This window comes from Podarcis filfolensis (genome assembly GCF_964270895.1).
Source record: "Podarcis filfolensis genome assembly, chromosome: 12".
Classification (NCBI taxonomy): Eukaryota; Metazoa; Chordata; class Lepidosauria; order Squamata; family Lacertidae; genus Podarcis; species Podarcis filfolensis.
This window is the reverse complement of record NC_139614.1, coordinates 28498543-28523009: the sequence shown is the minus strand read 5'-3', so window position 1 is coordinate 28523009 and position 24467 is coordinate 28498543. Positions and strand designations below refer to the sequence as shown.

General features: G+C 42.5%; 1 protein-coding gene across 11 annotated transcripts in view; it reads right to left on the bottom strand.

The window, feature by feature from the left end:
• Positions 1 to 24467, bottom strand: part of THSD7A (thrombospondin type 1 domain containing 7A) — a 269106-nt gene that overhangs the window by 117295 nt on the left and 127344 nt on the right. For all 11 annotated transcript variants that reach the window (XM_083578447.1, XM_083578449.1, XM_083578446.1 and 8 more), the window contains exons 3-4: positions 14702 to 15533; positions 2772 to 3020 (exon numbers count right to left, since the gene is read on the bottom strand). In XM_083578447.1, coding sequence (XP_083434573.1) covers positions 2772 to 3020; positions 14702 to 15533 — 1081 coding nt within the window. The remainder of the gene's footprint in view (positions 1 to 2771; positions 3021 to 14701; positions 15534 to 24467) is intronic.

The window sequence follows — 24467 nt, the reverse complement described above, 5'->3', positions numbered from 1 at the left end:
GGCATGATAAAGCAATCGGAGTTAACATCATAAGCAAAGTGTCTTAACATTTTGGCTTTCACTATCGGCAGGGAAGCAATCCAAAGGTTTGTTTTTTTTTAATTAGCTAAAATGGTTCAGATACAGACTACATTAGTTAAATTTAGGTCCCTTTAAAATCAGCAATACAAGCTAACCATGGCTTAGGTCCCACTGGTTTCAATGGGAATGATGTGAAACTAAGTAAGGATACAATCCTATACCGCTTACCTAGAGATCAAGGGGCATTAAGGCTATAGCACTATTAGTCTGGATGCAACCCAGCATTCAAGGTTAGAGAGGACTGCTTTATTTACACTAAATGACAGATAATTATTGAAAGAATGAATAGATTTATTTATGTATTACAACCAACAGGCAGATTGCTGCCTGAATGGAGACAGAACAGAGTGCCTGGGTAAGCTGCCGCAACAATCTGAAACTAAAACAATGCAATAAAAACACAAGGAAATCCAAGATAAACACGTATACATTGAAAATGCTGCATGCAGGGAAGGGAATTAGAAACTTTCAGTTTCCCTTTGATAAGAAACAGAAAAGTTTATCATGCATAGCTATAGCTTTTGCTCCCTATTCACTTCTGCTTCTCATATATATATATATATATATATATATATATATATATATATTCATTCCTTCATTGTCAAGATGATGGCGGTTTCTCTGGAATGCTCAGGCCTCCCTGCTGAGCAATGATGAATGATCAGAAGCTGTGAGCTTTCCAATCAGCCCAGTGCACAGAGAAAAAAGATCTGATACAGAGTTAAAAATCTCAATCAGCCTTATGAAGCGAAAGAAATGTCACAAGACGCTCCACTCAACCAGCGCTTTAAGCAGATATCAAGGGAACCATTTCTACAGGCCACGGGAGATGGAGAATGATATTTCTTTTCTTCTGAGAAGAATGACAATGCCCCACAATCAAAGACAGGAAAGCAAAATAACACAACATCAAAAATAGCTTTGCTAAGGCCGCAATCCTGTACTATACACACTAACCAGGGATTTTAAAGGGGCTTACTTCTGAGTAGGCATACATACTATTGCACTCCGCGACTCCTTCCCAGAAAATGAAAGAGAAGATTAAACGTGGGAGGAGGGGAGGGAACCCAGACAGTTCCCTATGTTCATGTGCTAATATTAATCTCAATTAGAAGCTGCACATTAAAGAAATCGTTTGAATCTAAACTGCTTACTGCCACGTCTTCTGGGCTCTAAGCAGGACTAATTTATTTACTGCTACTTTTAGATCTTTCCCCTACTGACCAGTTGCTGAAGACATCAGGATGCTCAAGGAATATTTATCAGCCTTGCACACAGAACGGGTCTTTTATCCCTCTGTGTGTAGAATACTTCAGAGAATGAGAATTTGCTGCAAAAAAAAAAATCTGTGGAAAATACTGCTCTTGTCCAGCAATTGCATTGATTTACTCCCAAAATGAAACTCTGGTGCCAGCTTGCTGAGACGGATACCAATTGGCAATACATTGAAGATAAGGCAACTAATGCCCCTCTCCTATATAAAAACTGGAATTTCTTTCTAATTTATGGACATACTCATTTCCTAGAGCCAGTGGATATCCCTATGTATATACACAATAAAAAGTGTGTGTGGATAAAAACATGGCTGTTGCTTATCACTTGTGAGCCCTCTCTTGCCATTCGCTGAACTGCAGTGATGTTCCACTTGTGTACTTACTTCTGTGTTGTACACCATTGGAAACATGAAGTTGAGTACTTTTGGTTCACTGGCTTCATCCATTACACAGGGTAGTATATTTTTTAGATACCTCCATAACAATATCATGGTGTTTGTGCTTAAGTTTTAATTAACTGCAGCTTTCAAAACTCTTCCTGCCCCACTACAGTAAACACATTATGAACCAGAATTGCAAGGACTATTCAAAAATTTTGAAAGAAAGAACTAGAGCCCACAAGAAGGGTGATCACAATATTGCGAAATTTCCAAGAATGACAAAGAACGCTTTTAAGGTGGCAGGCCCAAAGGAACCTCTTTTTTTGTCTATTTACCAGGACCCAAAATGGTTTTATTGTACATAATTCAAGATGCATTTGGAGGTGGCCAAAAAAAGCTCTTCTCCAAGTGCTGCTATCACTACAACCGCTGGCAACAGCAATTCCTTGAAAAACCAGAATCTCCTTCCCAGGGTTAAAAAAAATATATAACTGGTCATTTTACCTGTTCCTTATAAAATGTTGGAATCCTTGTAAATTCTTGTAAATACCCCACATGTGAATGTGGTAGCTCTATTTTGGATAACTGTGAATATTTGCTTCCTTTCACCCTAAAGGAATGAGCTTGACTGACCAACTAAGGTATGGGGCCTTCTAATCTGTACTGAACACTTAAGCACACCCCAGTAGAAAACCAGAAACTGTTTCTATATTAGTTGAAGCAAGCTTGATACATGTTAGTCTGGTGGCATAGAAGCTTCAGTAGTATTGTTCCTTCCCGCACCAATGGGTAATGGGAGAAGGCAAGGGCTATGTGACTGGAGCTCACACTGGAGCTCTGACCCATGCCATGGTAACCTTATAGAAAGAATGGGCTCCTTCCATTAATATTTATTTATCTGAAATGTAACCCTGGGCTTCACACATCACCCACTAATGCAAAATAGAGGGCCCCTGCAGCAGCTCCCAGGCTGCAAGAATAACGGGAGTCCCAGGCATACCCATTGCTGAAGGTCTAAAGACATGTCAATACTTACGTGATACACGGAGCCACCCCATCTCCTTGAGATGTGCACTGTTCCATTTCTTCTAGCTCTGGACACTCGTTTTCACTGCCAATAGGAAACTGCTTAATGGTCCGTGTTCTTGTACGATTTCCTTTGGGGGATGTCAAATCAAAGCATGTTTTGGAACATGGACTCCATTCAGACCATTCTGACACCTGGCATTCCTTAGTGATCACACAGGACTGGAAGGTAATTGGTAGCGTCTCTTGTTGGCAAAAGCTGTAAAAGAGCATTAAGGTACTCAGAAAAATGTATGCATTTATTAATTTTTATGACTGCATGATACACACTGCACAATAAAATGTGCCTTCTTATACCCATATCTTCTGGGAAGTGATTTCTACTTCATGAAACAGACATTTCTGCACCTTGTTCTAGAAATTTAGATGGCCAAGAATTAGAGGAGAGGCTTCTTTAATCTGTTTGTAATAAGATAACTAACTTGTTAATACTTTAGATTATTTATGCTGGATCCAATAAGAAAGATTGTATTAAGAGCCATATTAAATTATAGTAATGAGCAAGTCAGAATGTAGTTATTTCTAAAATTATAATTGCCAAGCTGATAATTAAAAGTGTGTGTATGTATAGTAACGTGCCTTTAACTATGTATCTGTGGCAATTCATTTCCAATTAAGAAACGTCATCTTAGTACACTGCCTAATTGATGTCAACAAATGGTTTACAATTCTATTAGCCTTTTATATGGGGCAGAGCTGATTAATATTCTCATTTGAAATCCAGTTAATTTTTACATCCATGGCATAAAATACTTGCAAGCACTTTCATCCCTCATAGTTGACCTACTGCCAATATTCAGAGACATTAGGTCCCATCCCTTCTAGAAGTGGATGGGTAGGCAAAACTTCTCCACCTTCTAGAAGAGGCACATTTCATGTTCAGCATGGGAGGAAAAAGGCCCCTGGTCAACAACTGTCTGCAGCTGGGTGGAATCACAAGGGCAGGGCAGATCAGAGGCCATGTCACTTCCTGTATGCAGTCTGAAAGGAAGCCGAATTCAGGAAAGAGCCAACATTTAATTAATTAATTAATTAGTTTTTGCTTATCCACCAGCCACTATGGAGGACATTTCTACTTTCCTTTCCTCAGGAAACTGGGTAGCTGCCAAGTTGATGGAAAGGAATTGTACTAAATCTCTTGGCTGCCAAATGCAGCAGCCTAAGTCCTTTTTTTTTTTGCTTTCCTCTTAGCAAAAGTGTTCTTTCTTTATCTGCATGTGGACCAGCTGATTAGATGATGGCTGTTGTCCTTTTCTTAACCCAATTATTGACTCCTGGGCACTTGGCAGAAATGACAGTGCAGAGGGGAAGCTAAGCAGAGAAAGGGCCTCCAATACCACTTCCCAAACTAGAGGGTGCTTAATGGGCTTGTGGGTCGGGGGAGCGGGGAGGAAGTGCCACCAAACGTAAGACCTGGGAAAGCTTCCCTTTGACAACACAGGGAAAGGGTATTGTGATAGGGCACAGAGGTCAGTATCCAATGGGGATTGCTTCTAGCCCCACCCCGGGTTGTTAGTTATTAGGTAGTGCAAGCAGTTCATGCTGTCCTTTGCCTTTAAATTGCTTTTCCTCTCACTATTGCGCAACATATGGGCTAGGTCTCCTGTGTCATCCTTTCTCTCTCTCTCTTTCTTATTGGCTCTCCATTGCGGATGGTATTACACTTCAGTGTGATATGCTTAACTGACATTAAGGCCTATCACTAGAACTGCACAAAATGTTAACTGTCAATCACTAGTCAAATGAGATTAATTTTTTAAGGGGGGAAAAGCACCCTGCAGAAAAAAGTGGTGGTAATAGATACGCACAAATAGAGGCAACGATTTCTGACATATGAATAGTGCCAAATGAGCCTGCGTTCATCACACAAATATATTCCACAGTTCAGATAACCAACAGCTGCTATGACAGCTTCCTCATGCAGCAAGGACTGCAGAAATCACTGTGAATACACATACAGCCTCACCCTTATAGCTACATGTGAAGTCAATCGATAATTCAGAGGCAAACGAAAAATTATTGTGGCGTCTTAGACCACATCTACCCCATACATTTAAAGCACTATGATACCACTTTAAATGGACATGGCTTCCCTCAAAAGAATTCTGTGAGCAGTAGTTAAGGGTTCTGAGAATTGTTAGGAGACCCCTATTCCCTTCCCAGAATTACAATTCCCAGAGCTACCTGGGAAGGAGGACTGATGGAACCACTCTGGAAATTGTAGCTCTAGGAAGGGAATAGGGGTCTCCCAGCAACTCTCAGCACGATTATCATACCCAGAATTCCTTTGGGTATCATAGTACAGTGGTACCTCGGTTTAAGAACAGCCCTGTTTACAAACTATTTGGTTTATGAACTCTGCAAAACCAGAAGTAGTGTCCCGGTTTGCGTACTTTACCTCGGTCTAAGAACAGAAGCCGAATGGTGGAAGGGCACCGGCGGTGCCCTTCCCCTCATTAGGGAAAGCACCCCTCGGTTTAAGAATGGCCTCGGTTTAAGAGTGGACTTCCGGAACACATTAAGTTTGTAAACTGAGGTACCACTGTACTTTAAATGTATGTTTTAAATGTGGTCTTTGAGGTTCAGCCTTCCACAACCTGGTGACCTCCAGATTTTTTAGGGTACAATTTTCATCACTGCTGACCATTGGACATGCTTGATGGGGGCTGACGGGAAATGTAGTCCAATAACATCTGGAGGGCACTAAGTTGAGGAACACTGATCTGGATTATGGGTCATTTGTCAGCTTTCATTGCCAGCAGATGCATCAGCCAGCCTGGGACAAGTGTCTGTGTGTGTGTGTGTGTGTGTGTGTGTGTGTGTGTGTACACACATATACATACAGAGAGTGAGATGAACTGATGAACAATGGGTTAACAAAGTGAAAATGGAAAATGACGTGACACCTGAATCCAAGCACAGATGAAGCTGAAATGCTGTTGATTTTGAAGGAAGAAAGAGATGAAAGAAATTGCAGAGTTCCTGGGATTAATTTCCTAGAGAATAGTTAAGCGGAATCCAGGAAGAATGCATTACAATCACTAGGGAACCCATTCCTATTTTATTACAAGTAGTGTTTTTTTTTATGGGGGTACGCAGGGGTACGCATACCCCTAAACATTTTGTGAATCTAAGTTTGGTCTCATTGACGGGCAGTATTTCAATATGAGTAGGGAAATGAGAGTACCCCTAAACATTTTTTTTAGAAAAAAGGACTGATTACAAGCAACAGTATATACTGATGAAGAACACATATTGTCACATTTGTCAAAACTGCTGTTATTTAATAGGGGGGGGGCAAACTTATTTACTACTATTTATTTACATAACAGCATTTCACACTGCTTATATGTTGATAAATATGTGTAAGAATAATGAATTGACACTCAAAAACTTTTCTTAGAGCTGCAGTCCTTGACTAGGAAGTAAGCCCAATGGAAAAGTATGAGACTTATCCTGCATAAACATTCACAGGGCTATATTTTACCCTTTTGCTTTTGAAGGTACTCAGACATGTAGCAATTAGAGCAAGGAAGTGAAAAATGCTTTATATGTATTGTCATGTTGACTGGCTGCAAAACTGGGGAGCATCTTGGTGGTAAGGAGGGAGAATGAACAGGTGCAAACTGTTTGCCCCACATATGTCATTTTTTACAATCTCCACTGCTGCCTAGCACCATATCCTCAGTATTTCCTGCCTGAAAAATTCCAGAATGAGGGCAGCTACTATAAAAAGGCAGAGGATGTAGTTTCATGGGAACTTTTGCCATGCTATTCTCAAAGTTTGGGTATGGTAAATGTCATTTCACCTTTTTAAAAATCCAGATTCTGCACTATTCTAGCAATGAACTGAAGAACCAGAATCAGTGGCGTAGCGTGGGTTGTCAGAACCCGGGGCAAGGCAAGTAATTTGCACCCCTAACCCGTGGATTTGCGCCCCCTAACCTGTGGATTTGCGCCCCCTAACCCTAACCCCCAGATGTTGCACCCGGTGCGGCCAGCCCCCCCTGCACCCCCCACGCTACGCCACTGACCAGAATGACCTATAGATCAGTGCTTGCTGGGGGAAGGGAGACATTATGCGCAGGAATGCATAGCACAAGGCATAGCTGTACTTCATGCGGCGCTCACTTTAGAAAGTGTAAGCTTCCTAAATTGGCTCTAGATTCCCTACCAAGAAGTAAAATGCAAACATTAACTTCCAGCCTGCTTTTAGTGGTGGATGCAGCTTTTCACTTAACGTGAATACCATGGGGTGAATTGAGACGACAATAATTGCCTAGGGAGAAATTGGAGCTGATGGCAAGTGTCAAATATCACCATCAGGTAAAAGGCTGCAAGAATTATAGCATGCTGTAGACAGATAACCCAAGTCTGACTCTCAAAAACCAAAGTGAAACTTACAGTGCTGAGTTAGCGCAAAAGGTTCCCATTAACCAAACCATGTGCTTCAATAATATATTAATGGAAATAATGTATGAATAATACATTATTCACATTAACCAAACCATGTGCTTCAAACCAATAAAGATACTAACATATATAATGGGGAAACTTGTACGGCAAGTCCAAACCATTTCATCCTGAGTTGTGATGGATTACCATATGCAAAGGTGTCTGCATGGTGGTGAACACAGATACATATGCAAAAGGGTTAAAATGCTAATTTGAAAAGAAAAGTCTGTCCTAATAGAATTTTCCATTACTTGGTCTGCTTTCGGATGGCTAAATAGAAACTATACTGAGTGTTGTTTCTGGAAATCCAACGTAAGGTCAAAGGAAGGGTAAGGGGTTTGCATCAACAAGTAGCAGAAACTGGATAGAGGGTGACCTAAAAAACAGACTAAGAAAAGGTTTATCAAAATATGTCTTCAGGGCAACTGTCATTGAATTGTGGTCTCTTCTGTTTTGTGCTCTCCTGAAACCTATTAGGCTTCAGCTGCTTGTTTCAAAATACTGGTTTTTAGCCACGGTCAGACTGCTCTCTACAGCAAATACTCCTGTGTCAGGGCTGATATTTAGAAGGAAAATATCATTTGCCACATCCACATGCAATGCCTCTCCTTCCCTCTTCTGCTGAGCACCAAGAGAAGCCAGGGAATATGTGGAAGGAGACCACTAAGCCAGTTTCTCTAAGCCAGTGTTTATCCAGTTTCATGGGGGCTGTTACAGCTGTATGGAGCTCTTTCTGGGTGGAATGGTGCTCCAAGCTGCTCCCATATAAGTGGTAACAAAAGGCCCAGGCTTTTTTTTTAAAAAAAAAAAAAACCTTCACTCTGTAGAGTACAGTGGTACCTCAGGTTACATACGCTTCAGGTTACAGACTCCGCTAACCCAGAAATAGTGCTTCACGTTAAGAACTTTGCTTCAGGATGAGAACAGAAATCGTGCTCCGGCGGCGCAGCAGCAGCAGGAGACCCCCATTAGCTAAAGTGGTGCTTCAGGTTAAGAACAGTTTCAGGTTAAGTACGGACCTCCGGAACGAATTAAGTACTTAACCTGAAGTACCACTGTACTCCCCTGGCTTAACTTCCCCTCACTCTCAACTGTATTGCCTTTTTATGCTGGAGCTTCTTGTCATTTTACCCTTTTTTGGCATTTCCCCCCATTACTTTTTATTCCCAGCACACTAGAACTGTTAACATTTATTTTCCCCTACTTGATTTCCCTTTTGATTACATACTGACTCCTCCATTGTTCTGGAATGAATAACGTAACTAAATTCAGCAGGGAGAATGCTGCCAACATAATCTCTGGGTACATGACAGAAATGAAACAATTGAATGCTGAGTTGTTATTTCCAGCTTTAAAATGAGAGGGGGTGGGGAACCCACCTCCTACATACAAAGAGCACAATAATTCCAGGTTAAATAAGTAACAGCAGCTTTCACACTAGTAATGCAAGACTGTTTGGCTGTATACCATTAACTCTACATGATGAGGGGGTTCCACATTCCTGAGGGCTTGGGGGTTTCATATTCTGCAGCTGTCTAGTGAACTACTCTACGCTGTTTATTCCTTATTGTGGGCAGTATTTCTCTGCTTTAATTCTCCTCCTTTTAGTGTCCTATATAACCTGAGCATTCATAAACATGATTTTCATTTTCCATCGGAAATTATTTTGTTTCTGTTATGTACTGAGTTGAATAGGATCCAAACTGCAGCAGTCTGATTGGTCCTAGAACAATAGGATCCAAAAGGCAGCAGTCTGATTGGTCCTAGAACAATGCAGCAGTATGATTGGTTGGCAGGAACCACCCAATCATGCTCCAGATAGAAGTGAATCCACAACCTGATTGGCTTACAGTAGAATTCCGGAATTAGCCAATCATGTGCAGCCCATTGTGTATATAATGTATATAAAGCAGTTACTTTGAGGGGACATTCATTCATTCCTCCTCACCACTATGAGCTGAATAAAGAGCATGAAATCACTTTGCGACTCTGAGTATATTTCAGTTTCAAAAGAAAAAGGAAATAAAACGAATTACTTTTTTTTCCACTGAGTGCAGTCCACACTGCATATGTTTGGTCATTCAAGAGTATCTGTATGCTTTAAAGAAAAAGAAAAAGAAAAAAATAACACAAAGTTCCATCTCTTTTGGCAGTAACCTGGTAATTTTAGTACAGGGTCCAGCACAGGGTCCAGCACTACCAAGCAGGGGTCATGAAGCACAGCTGTATTCCCCAGCCTGTGTTCCTTTCACAGCTCATAACTGGAATCCTGTACTGAAAGGTGTCCCATCTTAGAAGAAGCAAGATGGGGCCGGACAACACGGCTAGTTGTGGCGTAGTGCCGAAAACCATGAGTGGAAGCCCACAAATTCCAAATTTCAGCTCTTCTCTCTGCCATAAACCTATTAGGCAAATATGAAATATGGAGATAATGTTGGCCACCTTATGGGGTGGTTGTAAGATTTACACAGATAAAAAGTCCATAAAATGCTATGAACCTTCTAAGGCATTATATAAATGCTAAGTATTAAGAAATACAAGGGAGGCTCATGAAATTGTGGAGAGGGTGGTTAGGAGTTTTGCCCCCATGTAGGCCTCCAGGATGTCTCTATACACATCTGGTGTGCAGGCTGAAACACTACCTGCCCGCAGACTGTCTCACAAGAGTGGTGCATGCTCTAGTTATCTCCCGCTTGGATTACTGCAATGCGCTCTACCTGGGGCTACCTTTGAAGGTGACCCGGAAACTACAACTAATCCAGAATGCGGCAGCCAGACTGGTGTCTGAGAGTGGCTGCCAAGACCATATTACACCAGTCCTGAAAGACCTACATTGGCTCCCAGCACGTTTCTGAGCACAATTCAAAGTGTTGGTGCTACCTTTAAAGCCCTAAATGGCCTTGGCCCAGTATACCTGAAGGAGCATCTCCACCCCCATCGTTCAGCCCGGACACTGAGGTCCAGGTCCGAGGGCCTTCTGGCAGTTCCCTCACTGCAAGAAGTGAGGTTGCAGGGAACCAGGCAGAGGGCCTTCTTTGTAGGACTGCCCGCCCTGTGAAACGCCCTCCCATCAGATGTCAAGGAAACAAACAACAAACTTTTAGAAGACAGCTGAAGGCAGCCTTGTTTAGTGAAGTTTTTAATGTTTGAAGTTTTATTCTGATTTTAGTGTTCTGTTGGGAGCCACCCAGAGTGGCTGGGGTAGCCCAGCCAGATGGGCAGGGTATTATTATTATTATTATTATTATTATTATTATTATTATTATTATTTGTTACAACTGCCAGATTCAGGAGACTTCATTCTCTCTCAATCCATTTCTCAAAACTGGGATAAGAAAATCCACACCTGTGGCCAATTTTTGCCTTCACTCTCTGTTTAAATGGATCGCTGCAAGGTCTGTAATGAAAACAGACCATGCCTTCAGATACTCGCCTTGTCATATTGATCAGGCTGAAATATCCCTCAAACCAATCTAGAAAAAAGACTGGGCACCTTAATTACCACAGGCAAGGGATGAAATACGTTCCAGTGCCACTTTCCGGGTATCAGCAAATGGATATATCGCAGCAGGTCAAAGGGAATGGTTTTACAAATACAGACATAACTGCTTCTGAGACCGGGCATTGCCATTCTTTGTTTTGCATTCCGACATTTGTATATGAAAGCTGCTTTACACTGAGCCCCTATCTCTGGTCCACCTAGCTGAATACTGGCAACAACTCTCCAGCTTCTCTTTCCCAGTTCACCACCATCCCTGGAGAGAGAGGGCAGCTAACTATCTATGCTACAGGATGTCCCTTTGTGCTCCAGCTAACACCTGGGACCGGCCCTGCCTCCCTCTGCACTGCTCCAGAGTGTGACTTAGGCTGCAACATCCACACCATATATTTAAAACGCTATCATACCATTTTAAACAGCCATGGCTTCCACCAAAGAACTCTTGGGAGCTGCAGTTTGTCAAGGGTGCTGTAAGTCATTAAGATACTCCTATTCTCAGGGAGCTGAGGGCTGTTAGAGGAAAGCATTTTGAGGCTTGTTTGCTTGTTTGTTTTGCAATAAAGCAGCATATAATTTTTACGAAATAATAAATAAAATATTCCCATGCCAGAGCTACAATACCCATATTTCTCTGAAACAAGAGATTGGTTGTTAAACTACTCTGAAAACTGTAGCTCTGGGAGGGGACTAGGAGTCTCCTAACAACTCTCGGCACCTTAAGAAACTACAGCTCCCAGAACTCTCTGGGGGAAGCCATGACTGTTTAAAGTGGTTTCATGGTGCTTTAAATGTATGGTGCAAATGTGGCCTAAGTCACATTCTTCAGCAGTGCAAAGGGAGGCAGGGAACAACCATTGATGAAAAGTATTTGATTTACCCATCAACTATAAACTGTCCCGTAACCAATGAGAAAACTGGCACATTTACTTATGTACTATTTAAAAATACCCTTAAGAGAACTATGTTTGAGACACAAGCACATTATTGCCATCAGTCATTCAGTGGGAGTAGAATCATAGAACTGTAGAGTTGGATGGGACCCCAAGGGCAATCTCGCTTAACCCTGTGAAATGCAGGAATCTCAGTATCTGACATATAAGGCCGAAACAAGAACAATTCTGGGGAAAAGCTGGCCCTTTTAAATCTGCTGGATTTGCACTGGCGTTCATAGAACCATATGAATGCTGCTTCAAAAGAAAACTTTGCCAGATGTGTCTATGAAGGAACTAATTCTTTGTTCCTATGCATTAGTTTGCAGAGTCTTCTTGTGACCCATTATCTTTCAGGTAATGTGGGTTGGTATGCCCTGAAAGCTACAGCTTCACTAGATTTTAAGAAACGGTCTCAGTGGTAGAACATTTCCTTTGCATGCAGAAGGTCCCTGGTTCAATTGCCACCATCTCCAGTAGGATTAGGAATGCCCCGTTTGAGAGAGCTGTTGCCACTCAACGTCAACAGTACGGAGGTAGATGGTCCAATGGTGTGACTTGGAAGCATAAGGCAGCATCCTATGTTCCTACACTACTGCTCTGTGTCTCTGGCCACACTCTTACACACAATCTAGGTAAACATAACTCATGATGCAACTTCATTCCTCCTGTGCCATGTCCTATGTCCACTGCAGATGGCCAGTGATATGAGGCTGGGGGAAAGCACTGCACAGAACAATTGTGCCACATCACACATAGTGTTTATCTAAAGAGGAGGGAAAGAAACAAAGAGCAACAGCAACCCTGTGTCTCTCAAAACATCTGGTTGAGTCCTCTGTGGCTGGGTGATTCTGGTTCAGAGCAGTGACAGCATAAAGACATGGATGTTCCTTGAGCCCTGCAAACCTTGTATCAAGGGGGCTTGTGAAAGAAAGCCCATTTGTACTTCCTCCGTGACAAGTGTCACAACATTTGCAAGGAGATGAGCATGAGTAATTTATTTTGACCGTTTCATAATGTATATTGTTGCCAAGCCTCTCTTGGAACATTAGAGCATAGTGGATTGTTGTAAGGGAACAGCAAAACCTCTGTTATGCATTTCCAGTTCAAGAACTGACTGAATGGCCACTTTAAAATGTTTTCCAATGGTGCTCGATGCAAGTTAAATCAGTACAAAAGAATACCAAGTAGAGCAAAATTTAAAAAAGGGCAAGGATGCAATCTTTCAACATGCTGAGCACAAGAGTGCAGACTAAAATTTAAGGCTGTGATTTTAAACCCTAATAATCAGATGTTCAATTGAACACTATGTTATCTCCAGTCAACTGTGGGTAAGATTGATGGGTAAGCATTACAGTAAAGAGGAAAATGGGGCATGTAAATATATAAATCTCCACATCAAGCTCATGGGGCATTCATTTGAACATGAACGCTTATTCAAACTAAGCATGTAAAATCTTATCCAGATAACTGAAATTCTGATCTCACAGGAACACTGGGTTTTTTCCATTTATAATTGAGGGTTTCGCATATCCCTATTTGAAAATATATCTTTGCGAGAAGAAATGGCTAAGGAGTAAACCCTACACAAATCCAGAGGGGAGTCACTAAGACAATTGGATGGTGCATTATATGCCTCCTTTTGGCAACTCCTGCAGCCAAGCTGGTGCGAAATATATTGTTCTGCTTTCCTTTGGACCACATCAGTGAGGCCGAGAGGAGGGTCTTGTCATCTGGGCAGCCCAGGACCTCCATACTGACTGCCCAGGTTTGCACCCTGGAGAGGCCATTTTGGTGCTGCTAACACACTAAACGCAACACAGGCAACAGCAGTTATGAATTATCGGTATCTGCAGCCACAGCAGGCGCTGTGATTCTCCAGCGGTTTGACTTCACCCCCGGAGGCACACTCCATTATCTCTCAAGACAGATGGATGCTACCAACAATAACAACAACAATTTCCTTGCTCAAATTAGTAATGAAAAACAAAACTCTACCTCATTCACAAAAGTTAACTGAATGTATACCCAAACACGCTATAAGGAAAAGGGTGTGCAAAATTGGAAAAGACGATACTGAGAATTTTCTGCCCAGGTTTTGCACCTGCACTTTCAAGAATTCTAAGTGCAGCTTATTTTTCCACTCCCAAACATAAGAGCAAAACAAAGGCAACGGGGGAGGGGGTGATATGTATATCTCAAAGTGCAACTTGTATGCTTTATTGCATAGTGAACATGATTGCTGGGTCCAACATTTCAACTCTCACAGGGGCCTCTATTCATTCTGCAATAAAGGAATGAAGGACACTTTGATTTACGTAGTTCACCATCTCTCTACCTTGCTGTGCAGATTTGTCTAGGGAATTTGGTCATGTTGAGTTTGGATGATGGGCTTCCAAAACAATTTCCTCTTTAAGATCTGTAATTTGTATATCCGTTCTTAACTGACATTTCAAAACACTGCGACTTCTACTGAAGTGATTAGTCCGTTGTCCTATATGCTACAATGATTTACGGGTTTCAACTCTCTGCAGTTTGCACAGCATTCCACTGGCATTGTGCATCCTGGTCACTATCATTCTCATCTAAACCCTGGACACCAAATAAAATGTACAAGAGCCATACTTTAAATCGAGTAAAGGTTGAAGGGACAGCAACGCTGGTTTACCCACTACCGTTCTCCCACAGGTACTCACCCCCACCCCCAATTTCCCCTTTATCCACTCCCATTGGCCTTGATTCATGCATGGGCGGTTGCCACCAAGCTTTAAAAGGGGAGAACTTTAAAAAGAGATACACACAACCCCCCAATTTGTGCAGGAGCTGTGTCTGTGGTCCCTGTGCGTATCAGCAGAGTCCACATATGCCTGCGTTCACCCTGTTACGCCCCGCCCCCATCCTGCCCTCTCCCAGGTCCAAAATGACCCGCACATCGATGGAACACACTCAAAATCCTCGCTGCCTGTAGAGAATTAAGTTGAGGAAAAATAGGATTACCTCAAGGCAACAGTCTTCCCATTCCTGTGAGTGCACATCACCAGCCTCGTCTGATATCCAATCTGTATGTCCCAATATTTGTTCTCCTGTCTGTTTTGTCTGTTACGGTTCCTTTTCTTCTTCAGAAGCTCACGGGCTTCCGGATCCCTTATCGCTTTCTCCTTGTCCTTTTCCTTTTCTTTGTTCTTCCCTCGTTTCCTAGCTTGCCTTATGTGACGTGTGTGGGGCACCGAACAGGAACTCCAGGGCCCCACATTCAGGCTGTACATGCTTTCCTCAGTGCTGCATGGAGACGAGTTGCAAACCTGGAACTCAGTCAGGTTAGCACAGGCAGAGCCTCCGTATTGGGGTGGGGCAACAATGTGGCGGGCGCGATGCATCAGCCCTTTGCCACAGGTCTTGGAGCACTCTGACCAAGCCGAGAATTCGGACACAATGCAGTCCTGCCGGCAAGGGATGAGGCATCCCTGTTCTAGCTGAGGCTTCGGTTCAAAGTACTCACATATAGTGTCCTCAGCAACAACACCATTTGATTTCTGGACACAGGTGATGTGTCTCCTCTGAATCCCTTCCTCCCCTCGGACGCACTCCGCAAGTTTTTCAACGCTCCTTGAAAGAACTGGCTGGCACGGATTCCAGTCGCCCAGCTGCCAGTCGTATAGCTCCTTGTGCCGGTCACAAACCCGGAAGCAGTTCTGCTGGTTGTCCGGCCTCTCTGCCTGCCTGCAGTTCGTGACCAGCGTGGTCCATCCTTCCACATGGGCGCACCAGACCGCTCGAGTTTGGATGCCTCCTGGGCCACATTCATCTCCCATGCACCTGCCCCATGGACCTGGGAAAACAAAGAGAGGAGTGGAGATTGAAATATCTGGCATTCCAATTGCTGTTTCCTCATTAAGACGCAAGTAGGAAGATGACCAAGTTAAGGTTCAATATATGCCAGACTCTCTACATCGTTAAAATTAATGAGGGATAGTTGTTGGTGTCACTTCGCACACCATGCAGACTATGGAAAAGCACACAACTATAGTTCTGTGCCACATTTTTCTCATCTTTCCGCAGATTGGGAATGTATTTGGATTTTGTTTCATGCAGTATAAATATCTGAACTCCTGGCATTCTTCTGAGAGAGGTCATGTTATCAAAATTTAAAGAATTAACGTGGCCTTAGTGATTTCTGCTCTCATGTTACATGTGGAATTTTGCATACATTTCCTATTAAGTTCTCCATCCTTTAGTGATCTACCCAGTGCTAGAAAATGGTATAAAGCAGTAGCATGAACTGAGAAGTGAACCATATGATACACATATTTTGGGTGGGATGGGAGGCAACTGCCCAGGTCTTACACACGGAAAAGTCCACATCAACGATGACCAACAATGACCATAAAGCATTGCCACATTGCTGATAACTCCCCATCCCAGAACCCCACTAACAGAAGTTGCATAAACAAACCTAATGTGGAAAATCACAAAACAAACATGATGCGGGGAGGGGGGGCACAATGTAACTTTGCCACAAATTGCCTAAATTAAACACACCGCAGAAATGCAAACTGTCATTGTTGGATAATGCATCAACAATTAGACTTGTTGTTTTTTTAAGTAGGATACTTTCGCACCTCAACAAAAACAGTCGCTGGCCCCTTTCTTCCTCCTTTCTGCCTTTGCTGGGGAAGAATCAAATGATGGGGCCAGTAAGCTTCCTTGAGAGAGGTTAATTCCAAATCAGCTCTAGCATCAGCTGCTTCTGACATGATTCAGATCCTCCCTAGGTTCCTCTCAGCCAGCAGCAAGTGGCTGCAGCCCTTGCCTATGTGTTTAGCTTTAGAGTGGCTGAAGACAAGTAACAAAACAGGCCTGCTTATCAGTCTGCAACCACTTAGGACTTGGGCACAGCAGAAGCGGGAGCTTGAGTTGCTCTTTTTGTACTAGTCCCGCCCCATTTTGTAGATACTACATTATATCTCCATGGAGTCTTTAAGATCCTGTCAAAAGAAAATAAATTTAGTTTCATAGCATCCGGAAAGGATGCAGAAGCTTTAGTGAGGGGCTTACCCAAATGTTTCTTCCAGTTTCTCTGTCCCCTGTGAACTTAAGCATTCCATTAACTTGTGAAGCTTTAGTTTGCAGCAGGGAGATGGTTGAAGCTTTTCCAAATGTTGTCATAGCTTTCTTTTTATCTCAATCTGGCCTTTTTCAACTTGTGAAGGCAAAAGAGCAACCTCCAAATTATGTGTTTTTAAAAATAAATTACCATCAACAATCCTGCAGTCAAGCCTGTCATCTGTTCTCTCTACAGAGAGACAGCACGTGAGAAATTCCTATTCATAATCTCACATCTGAATTAGCTGCCAATAAAAGTTGGGGAGAATAAGACGAGATAGCATTTACAACAATCCTGGTACAGTTTTTCAATTGTGTGTAAATGTTTTCTTTAAACTTGTTATTTGGTGTTTACATTAATTGACATTAAAAAAAGATTCCCATATGCAGAAGCCAGAAGGACTGAAGGAAAGCTATACAACACAAGTGGAGCCTATATGCCATAATTTTTTTTGGTCTTTCAATTTTACAAACATAAATTCTTCACATACTGCTTCTGATGCCAAATATAGATAGGCCTTTAAAGGATTGTGAGCATATGGTTTTGGAGTAAGTTTTGTTTTTAACACCGGGGGGGTGACATTGACGCATGGTAAAGTGAAAAGGAAGGTGAAACTCAAGCAAGATTTCAGCCCATTGGTCCCCCAAAGCCTTAAAATGGGCAGAGTCAGTAATATGGAGTCTAAAATACTGCATACCCTGCCTTAATTAGATGCTAGGGGGCAGGAGGAGGAGCAAGATGTAAACCCATGGCTGCAGTTGACTGCTTTAATTTATTCTGTTTTTAAGGGGGAGGATCAGTATTTAGCAGAGTAGAAAACACTGCGAAGTTAACTTGACTCCAAAAAGCTTATGGCACACAGAATGTGTCTTTAAGGCAGGGGTCAGCAAACTTTTTCAGCAGGGGGCTGGTTCACTGTCCCTCAGACCTTGTGGTGGGACAGACTATATTTTGGAAAAAAATGAACGAATTCCTATGCTCCACAAATAACCCAGAGATGCATTTTAAATAAAGACACGTTCTACTCATGTAAAAACACGCTGATTCCCAAACCGTCCGTGGGTCAGATTTAGAAGGCGATTGGGCTGGATCCAGCCCCTGGGCCTTAGTTTGCCTACCCATGCTTTAAGGTGACGCAAGACGTTTCCCTTGGTTTTGCAGCAAGTGACTTAAAGCGGCTGGCGCTGGACACTTCTACAAGATGATCATTCTTAATTTGCTTAGCTTTTAAGGAGGTGTACTGTATGTGTGGAAGAGGTGTGAATGCACATGCTTAAGTGTAAAAGGACAAAGCTATGCTTCACTTAAAACTCATGAAAGAAAAGGAGAATTTGTGGTTGAGGATTAGGCTGAGAATGGAGAAGGGGATACAATGAAAGGGGACAGATGGGAAAGTAGAAGGTCTCAAGGTGGGAAAGGAAATGTTAGCACGTTGTGCAGAGGTATGGAAGCTTTTTCAGTCTGTGAGCCCCATTGTGGGTTACCTTCCAGCAGCTACCTTTCAGAGGTAGTAAAAGGTAAAGGTAAAGGGACCCCTGACCATTAGGTCCAGTCGTGACCGACTCTGGGGTTGCAGAGCTCATCTCGCTTTATTGGCCGAGGGAGCCGGCATACAGCTTATGGGTCATGTGGCCAGCATGACTAAGCCGCTTCTGGCAAACCAGAGCAGTGCATGGAAACGCCATTTACCTTCCCGCTGGAGTGGTACCTATTTATCTACTTGTACTTTGATGTGCTTTCAAACTGCTAGGTTGGCAGGAGAAGGGACCGAGCAACGGGAGCTCACCCCATCGTGGGGATTCGAACCGCTGACCTTCTGATCAGCAAGTCCTAGGCTCTGTGGTTTAACCCACAACGCCACCCGCGTCCCATCAGTGGTAGTAGGTGGGGCCAAAGACAAAAGTGGTCAGAACAATGGATGTCACTCTTACACTTCCACAGTAGGCTGTATCCTACTTTCTACACACGTGAGCAAGAGACATTACCAATCACACATTCCAGCAGGAAAAAGCACTCAAGGAGAGTGCAAAGAAGGACTGGGAGACAGCAAGGCTACTGGAAAATAAGCCCTGGAAGGACACATTTGGCCACTGGCACTGAGGTTCCCCAACCATGCTGTAGTGGAATGGGCTGGAGGGGAACAAATGCCCGGACATGAATGCATGGTCACAGTGGGAAAATGGGAGCTGGACAACAAGAGGCAAAGGGAAATATAAAGGAAGAGGTAGCGGGACAGAGGATGTGGGGCAGCAGGGGGGGAGTGAAAAGCACATGCAACCCACTGTTCTGTGTTACAAGTGGCCCATTGTCCTGAGAGTTTATATTTGCAATGTAAACTACTCCATTGCCATGCCTTGAACTGGCTGTCCATCACTTCAGAGGGGCTTACAGAAGCATAGAAGCATCCCTTTTACATGTAAAAGGGATTACCCAAGTTTGTGTTTTTGTAGGTACCAGCAACACTACCAGCAACAATTCTCAGACTCTGCAGTCTGGTAGCCTAGTGAAACTTGGGGCAATGATTAATTAAACCAAATTAATCCATGGATCTCTAATTAATTAAATCAAACAGAATGGTAGGAAGTTTTGTTTTGTTTTTGCTCTGGCGCTCAAGGGTAAAGGCACGACTTTGAGTTTACTGCTATCAGTTCAACGAAGCATTCAGGCAACAATTAAGTTTGCAACAGCAAAACTAGGCACTTAGGGGAAGAAAATGACCTGCAGAATGTGCCGGGCACATGTTCTCATTGTCAAAACACTAGAATTTGCTGTGCATCCTAAATTGGTAAAAAACAATCATCACACAGATTTGAAATGGGACTACTTGGATGAATAACAAAGCAGGATTTGCAAGGGCCTTGAAGTGTTTCCAAATAACATTTTGACTGACTGTTAGTCATTGAAGCAATGCCATCTCAGATCCTGCTTCTGGCTACGTGTAAAGGAGACAGTATTACTGTTACATATTCATAACATTCAGCCTAGTTGGGAAGTTTCTAGCAGAATTATTTTAGATGAAAACGACAGTATTCATTGGCAGAAACAATTTTCACCACCCAAAGACTTCATTGCTTGTGCTTGAAGTACGTTCTCAGGTTTGCATGGATTTCTATCTACACCATCAACATGCTCCTGAAACTACCAGACAGAGCTTTCCAATATTTCAGATAGCAGTCTTTCTCAAGCCTACTTGGATTTGTCAGGGATTAAACCTAGGATCTTCTGCATGTAACACAGATGTTCTACCATTCATAAAGTTACAGCTCCCTTTCCCACCTCTTTGTTCAAGGCTAGATTTGGTATTTTGGTCTAGAAGGAAACCACAATAGCCTACAATGAACTACACTTACCCAGTCAGACTATATTCTTGTCCCCTCCTTCTCTTTGGCCCTTGCCATACTTCACTGTGCTTCAGAAAGGTCTGCAGTTTATGAGAAGGTTCCAAAGCTTTAGCAGCTGTGAATGGACCCATTTTTTCCAAGATCCACACATAAATGTTCTGCTGCCTATAGGGTGCCAGCCTACCTTGAAAATTTCTAGTTTAACCATCTGTTCTCAAGCCAGCGTATCTGAAATACTATTGCAACAATCTTTCAAAGCTTGAACAATAATTGCAAGGATTTTTAACTCATTCACAGAATGTGTGGGCTGGGGGTAGGGAGGTGCATCATGGTGGCTGTTCCTGAAACTGTGAGCAAAATACGCACAAAGTTGCAGAGATGGACAAATCTGTCAATTTCATTGTCTCTTAGCTTCTCATTTTTCCAGTCTTAAATTCAATTTGCCCAATCACCATATACATTTACGTTTCTGAGAAACAAAGTTTACATGGAAATGTACATGCATTTTCATTTAATGTTTTTCCTAATATACACATTTGCATGTAATCTTGCCTAGCATATATGCTTTTCTGCATTCACTTACTATGATGCATTCTTGCACATTATTTTAGTGTGTGTATCTGTGTGTGCACTTTTCACTAACAAAAGTGTTTTGCACACATTATTTGGAGGGAGAACTGCATCACAAAATGTGGAAAAGTATGAATTTCAAAGGAAAACGATGTTCCAGCTTGTATACTGGTTTGGGGGGTGCAAATTTGGTAGTTTTGAGTTCAGATGAATTGCATGCATACAGACTATTGATGTACAGCTGAGAATCCTGAATCTGGCCAAGTTCCTCCTCATACAAAGGCTCTTTTCAGAACTTAGGCTAAACACATGCAGGAGGGGATGGGGGAAAGAGAATAGAGACTGCAATCTTGCTGCCCACTCCTTCCATTCATTCTACCCATTATTGTCACTCAATTGGGGCTATAGAAGGACACAAATTACAATCACAAGCTTCTTTAGTGAGATGCGCACTGAAGGACATGTCCCCAAACTGATTTAAAAACAACAACCGCAGCGCTACTTTCATATTGCTAGGGAACAGATGTGCCATTTTCCCAGCCAAGCCTACACAGCACATGCATCGCACGTTGTGATACAGGCAGCCTTTATTCTGCCACCAGCTCCTGCATTATATATAAAAAAGCATTCACTGGTCTTCAATAGCTGTGTGGGATGTGGACTGACACAGATTTTATAACACAATCTCCGAGTGCAGATTATTAATAGAATATGGCACTTTTAGTCTCTGCGCTCTGTGTTGCAGAAGATTTGAAGCAAAAAACAACAACACTTCAACCCTGCAGAATGCACTACAGAAGAAAAAGACACTGGGTAGTCAAACATTTTGCTCGCAGACTTTAAAACCTTGAGCATTACATCCTTGATAGCAATGCCAGCTGGCAGAGACAGATTCAGCACATGAAAAACCCCTGTGTGTTTTTGGCAGATTAAAGTTTGAATTAGGGTTTCCAAGGTTTAGCTAGATAGCCAGCAAAATAAATGTATGTTTTAAGCACAAATACATTTCAGCAAGATTACCCTAGTTTATCTCTAAACAACCTCCCACAAATGACATGACTGTTGCTGCATGCATTTTGTTCCAACTGTATTTACATCGCAGGCGAGCGTAGGGTGGCAAGGTGTGGAGTTTTACCGAGGAACACTGCCCGCATTTGGAGAGAAGGAGACAGAAATGCATAAAATCACCACGCAATGCAACGTTATCTCAGCCAAACGCAAAGCAAGCTCTTCTACCTGCCACACTGCAAGTCTCTGTCTTATCACATTACCACACCTTGCATATACTGTGTGTGTCCAATTAAGCAGACCTCCTTTTTACAGACCAGGCTGCTGCTGGCCTACTCTAGATGAAGCATTACTTGCTTTTGTGTGACAAGAGTCTGGAAGCAATCCCACATTCAAAAGAGACTGCAGCATATCGAACGGTTCTTGATGGCCTAAAACATGTCAGCCCCTGCCTTCCCCCCCACCCCCACCTTCCCACAAACCAATCTATTCCTGCAACTGCAAACGGTAAGCAAATAGAATTACATTATTGCGGCATGACACAGGACCCGAAGCAATGTAAATGAGAAAAAGTGCTTTCAAGTGTAGAACTGGAAAAGGTGATAAATGACAGCATAAATTTAGCCGTATCTTATAGCTCTGATGGCACTTTAGGCTTAAGCAAGGGGTTTAAACATGTCCATAAAACATGCTACAAACAGAGCACGTAAGAACCTGGAAGGTTTTTATAAAGTATTTTACTGTCCAATCTGATGAGTTGCTGAGCTGAGGCAGGAGCTTGTTAAGTGCTGGAGAGAGGAAACTCTTAACACAGCAGGGGGAGAGAAGGAAACTTCAAGGGAAGAAGGGCCAGAGCAATGGAAAGTTGCAGAAGTATAAGAATGGAATTCTGCAGCTTTGAAAATGAAGCATTGCATTTCCACACACATTTATTTCTCTATGGTGACACTGCAGAGGCAGCCACAACTAACTTCAAACGATTTTCTTTTTTCTCCTCCTCCTGGGAAAATTAGCAATCTGCCACATTTGAATAAGAAAAGCAGGCAAGGAAGAAGAGAACCAACAACATGGGACCCTATGGTGTCAATGGGACATAGTCGGAAGGTACATGATAACAACAACTTTGCTGAAGGCAAGCAGATCTGAGTCTGGTCAGAGCCACGATGAGCCTGCAAGCATGGCCTCCTGAGTTCCATCAGAAAGGCAAAGTATACATGCACTGAGGAAGTGGTGAGGACCATCAGCTTAGATGGCTTTAAAAGCAGATTTGATGGATTTGCGGGTGATAAGGCAATCAATGACTACCAGTCACGATGGCTGTGTATTACCTCCACAGTATAAGAGAAGGCAACGTAAAAGAGGCACCTGCCTCTGGGGGAAGAAGAGAGTCCTGTTGCCCTCATGTCCCGCTTTTGAGCTTCCCTTGGGCATCTGGTTGGCCACTGCTGGAAAACAGAGATAAAGCTTTGGCCTGATCTAGCAGGGATCTAGAGGGGGGAAGAGGGGGGTGTATATAGTTGGGAGCTGTAATAACTCACTCTGTATGAACCTGCTGCCTTGAATGTGTGTGCAAATCATCTTCTGAAGTGAAGCTGCTGTAGCTGCTTATGGGAATAACATAGAGATCTAACCTTCTCTAGCTTATTGCACAATAAACGGTTCCTCAGAGAGCACTGCTTCAGACTGCAGGCTGAAGGCTGCATAACAGAATGCTTTCCTGCTACTATTGAATAATTCCTCTACACGCAGGTCAGGAACAAAGTGAGGCTAAAACCTTTCTCCCTGTCACCCAGTCTTATACCTCTAGGGAACTTATAATACAGAAAAGCATTCAAAAATGAAAACTTCCATCTACTTAAGTGGTACATTCCATGCAAGGTTTTCTATAAGATGAGTTGATGGTGGGTGGTTGTTCCTGTCTTTATTTTTAAAAAGAGCCTCTTAAAACTGGATAATTTATCATTTCTATAGGCAACCTTCTGTTGGCATGGACAACCAAATGAGCACACACTGAGGGGTGCGAAGAACATAACATAATAAATGTAATTAAGTCTGATCTATTCGTTCCAAAAGAACAATAACAGGAAAATGTGTTAGTTTTGAAACATCTTTGTGCTTTATATTTTACTATCCTGTCTGATTCTGAGGATAAGCAAACTAATGTGGAAGTGATAGTATTTTGCTGCACGATGGGTCTGCAAGCTTGGTAGATGTATAAAGCTCTTTACATGCGAGGAGGAGATAAAAAGGATTTGGCAGATTATGAATTAACCTCAGATGTAGAATAACTCAAAAATATTACTTATGAAAAGCTTTTTATTTTAATCACAAGCAAAGACAATGCTGATGCATACTGTATGCAACTGATTTAAAGCTTAAAGCCCTGAAGTATTAATGTGGAGTAATGCAGGGGTGGTCCTTCCAGATGTGCTTATACCAGATGGGCTACAATTCCCATTGGCCCCACCAAGCATGGCCGGTAATCAGGAATGATGGGAACTGTAGTCCAGGAATGTCCAGAGGTAGCCACACATTAGCCACCCCTGGAGAAAAGGAAGCAATGCAAACTGCCTTCCATTGCTTACTTACCTAGTAATACATCCCATTGAATTCCCTGCTTCTGAACAGACATACGTAGAACTGGGCTGCATGCAATTCACAGTCAGAAATAGGAAACTAACACTGACACAAGTCCTATGTAGCTATAACTGACATTTATAGAAGAAGAAGAAGATTTTAT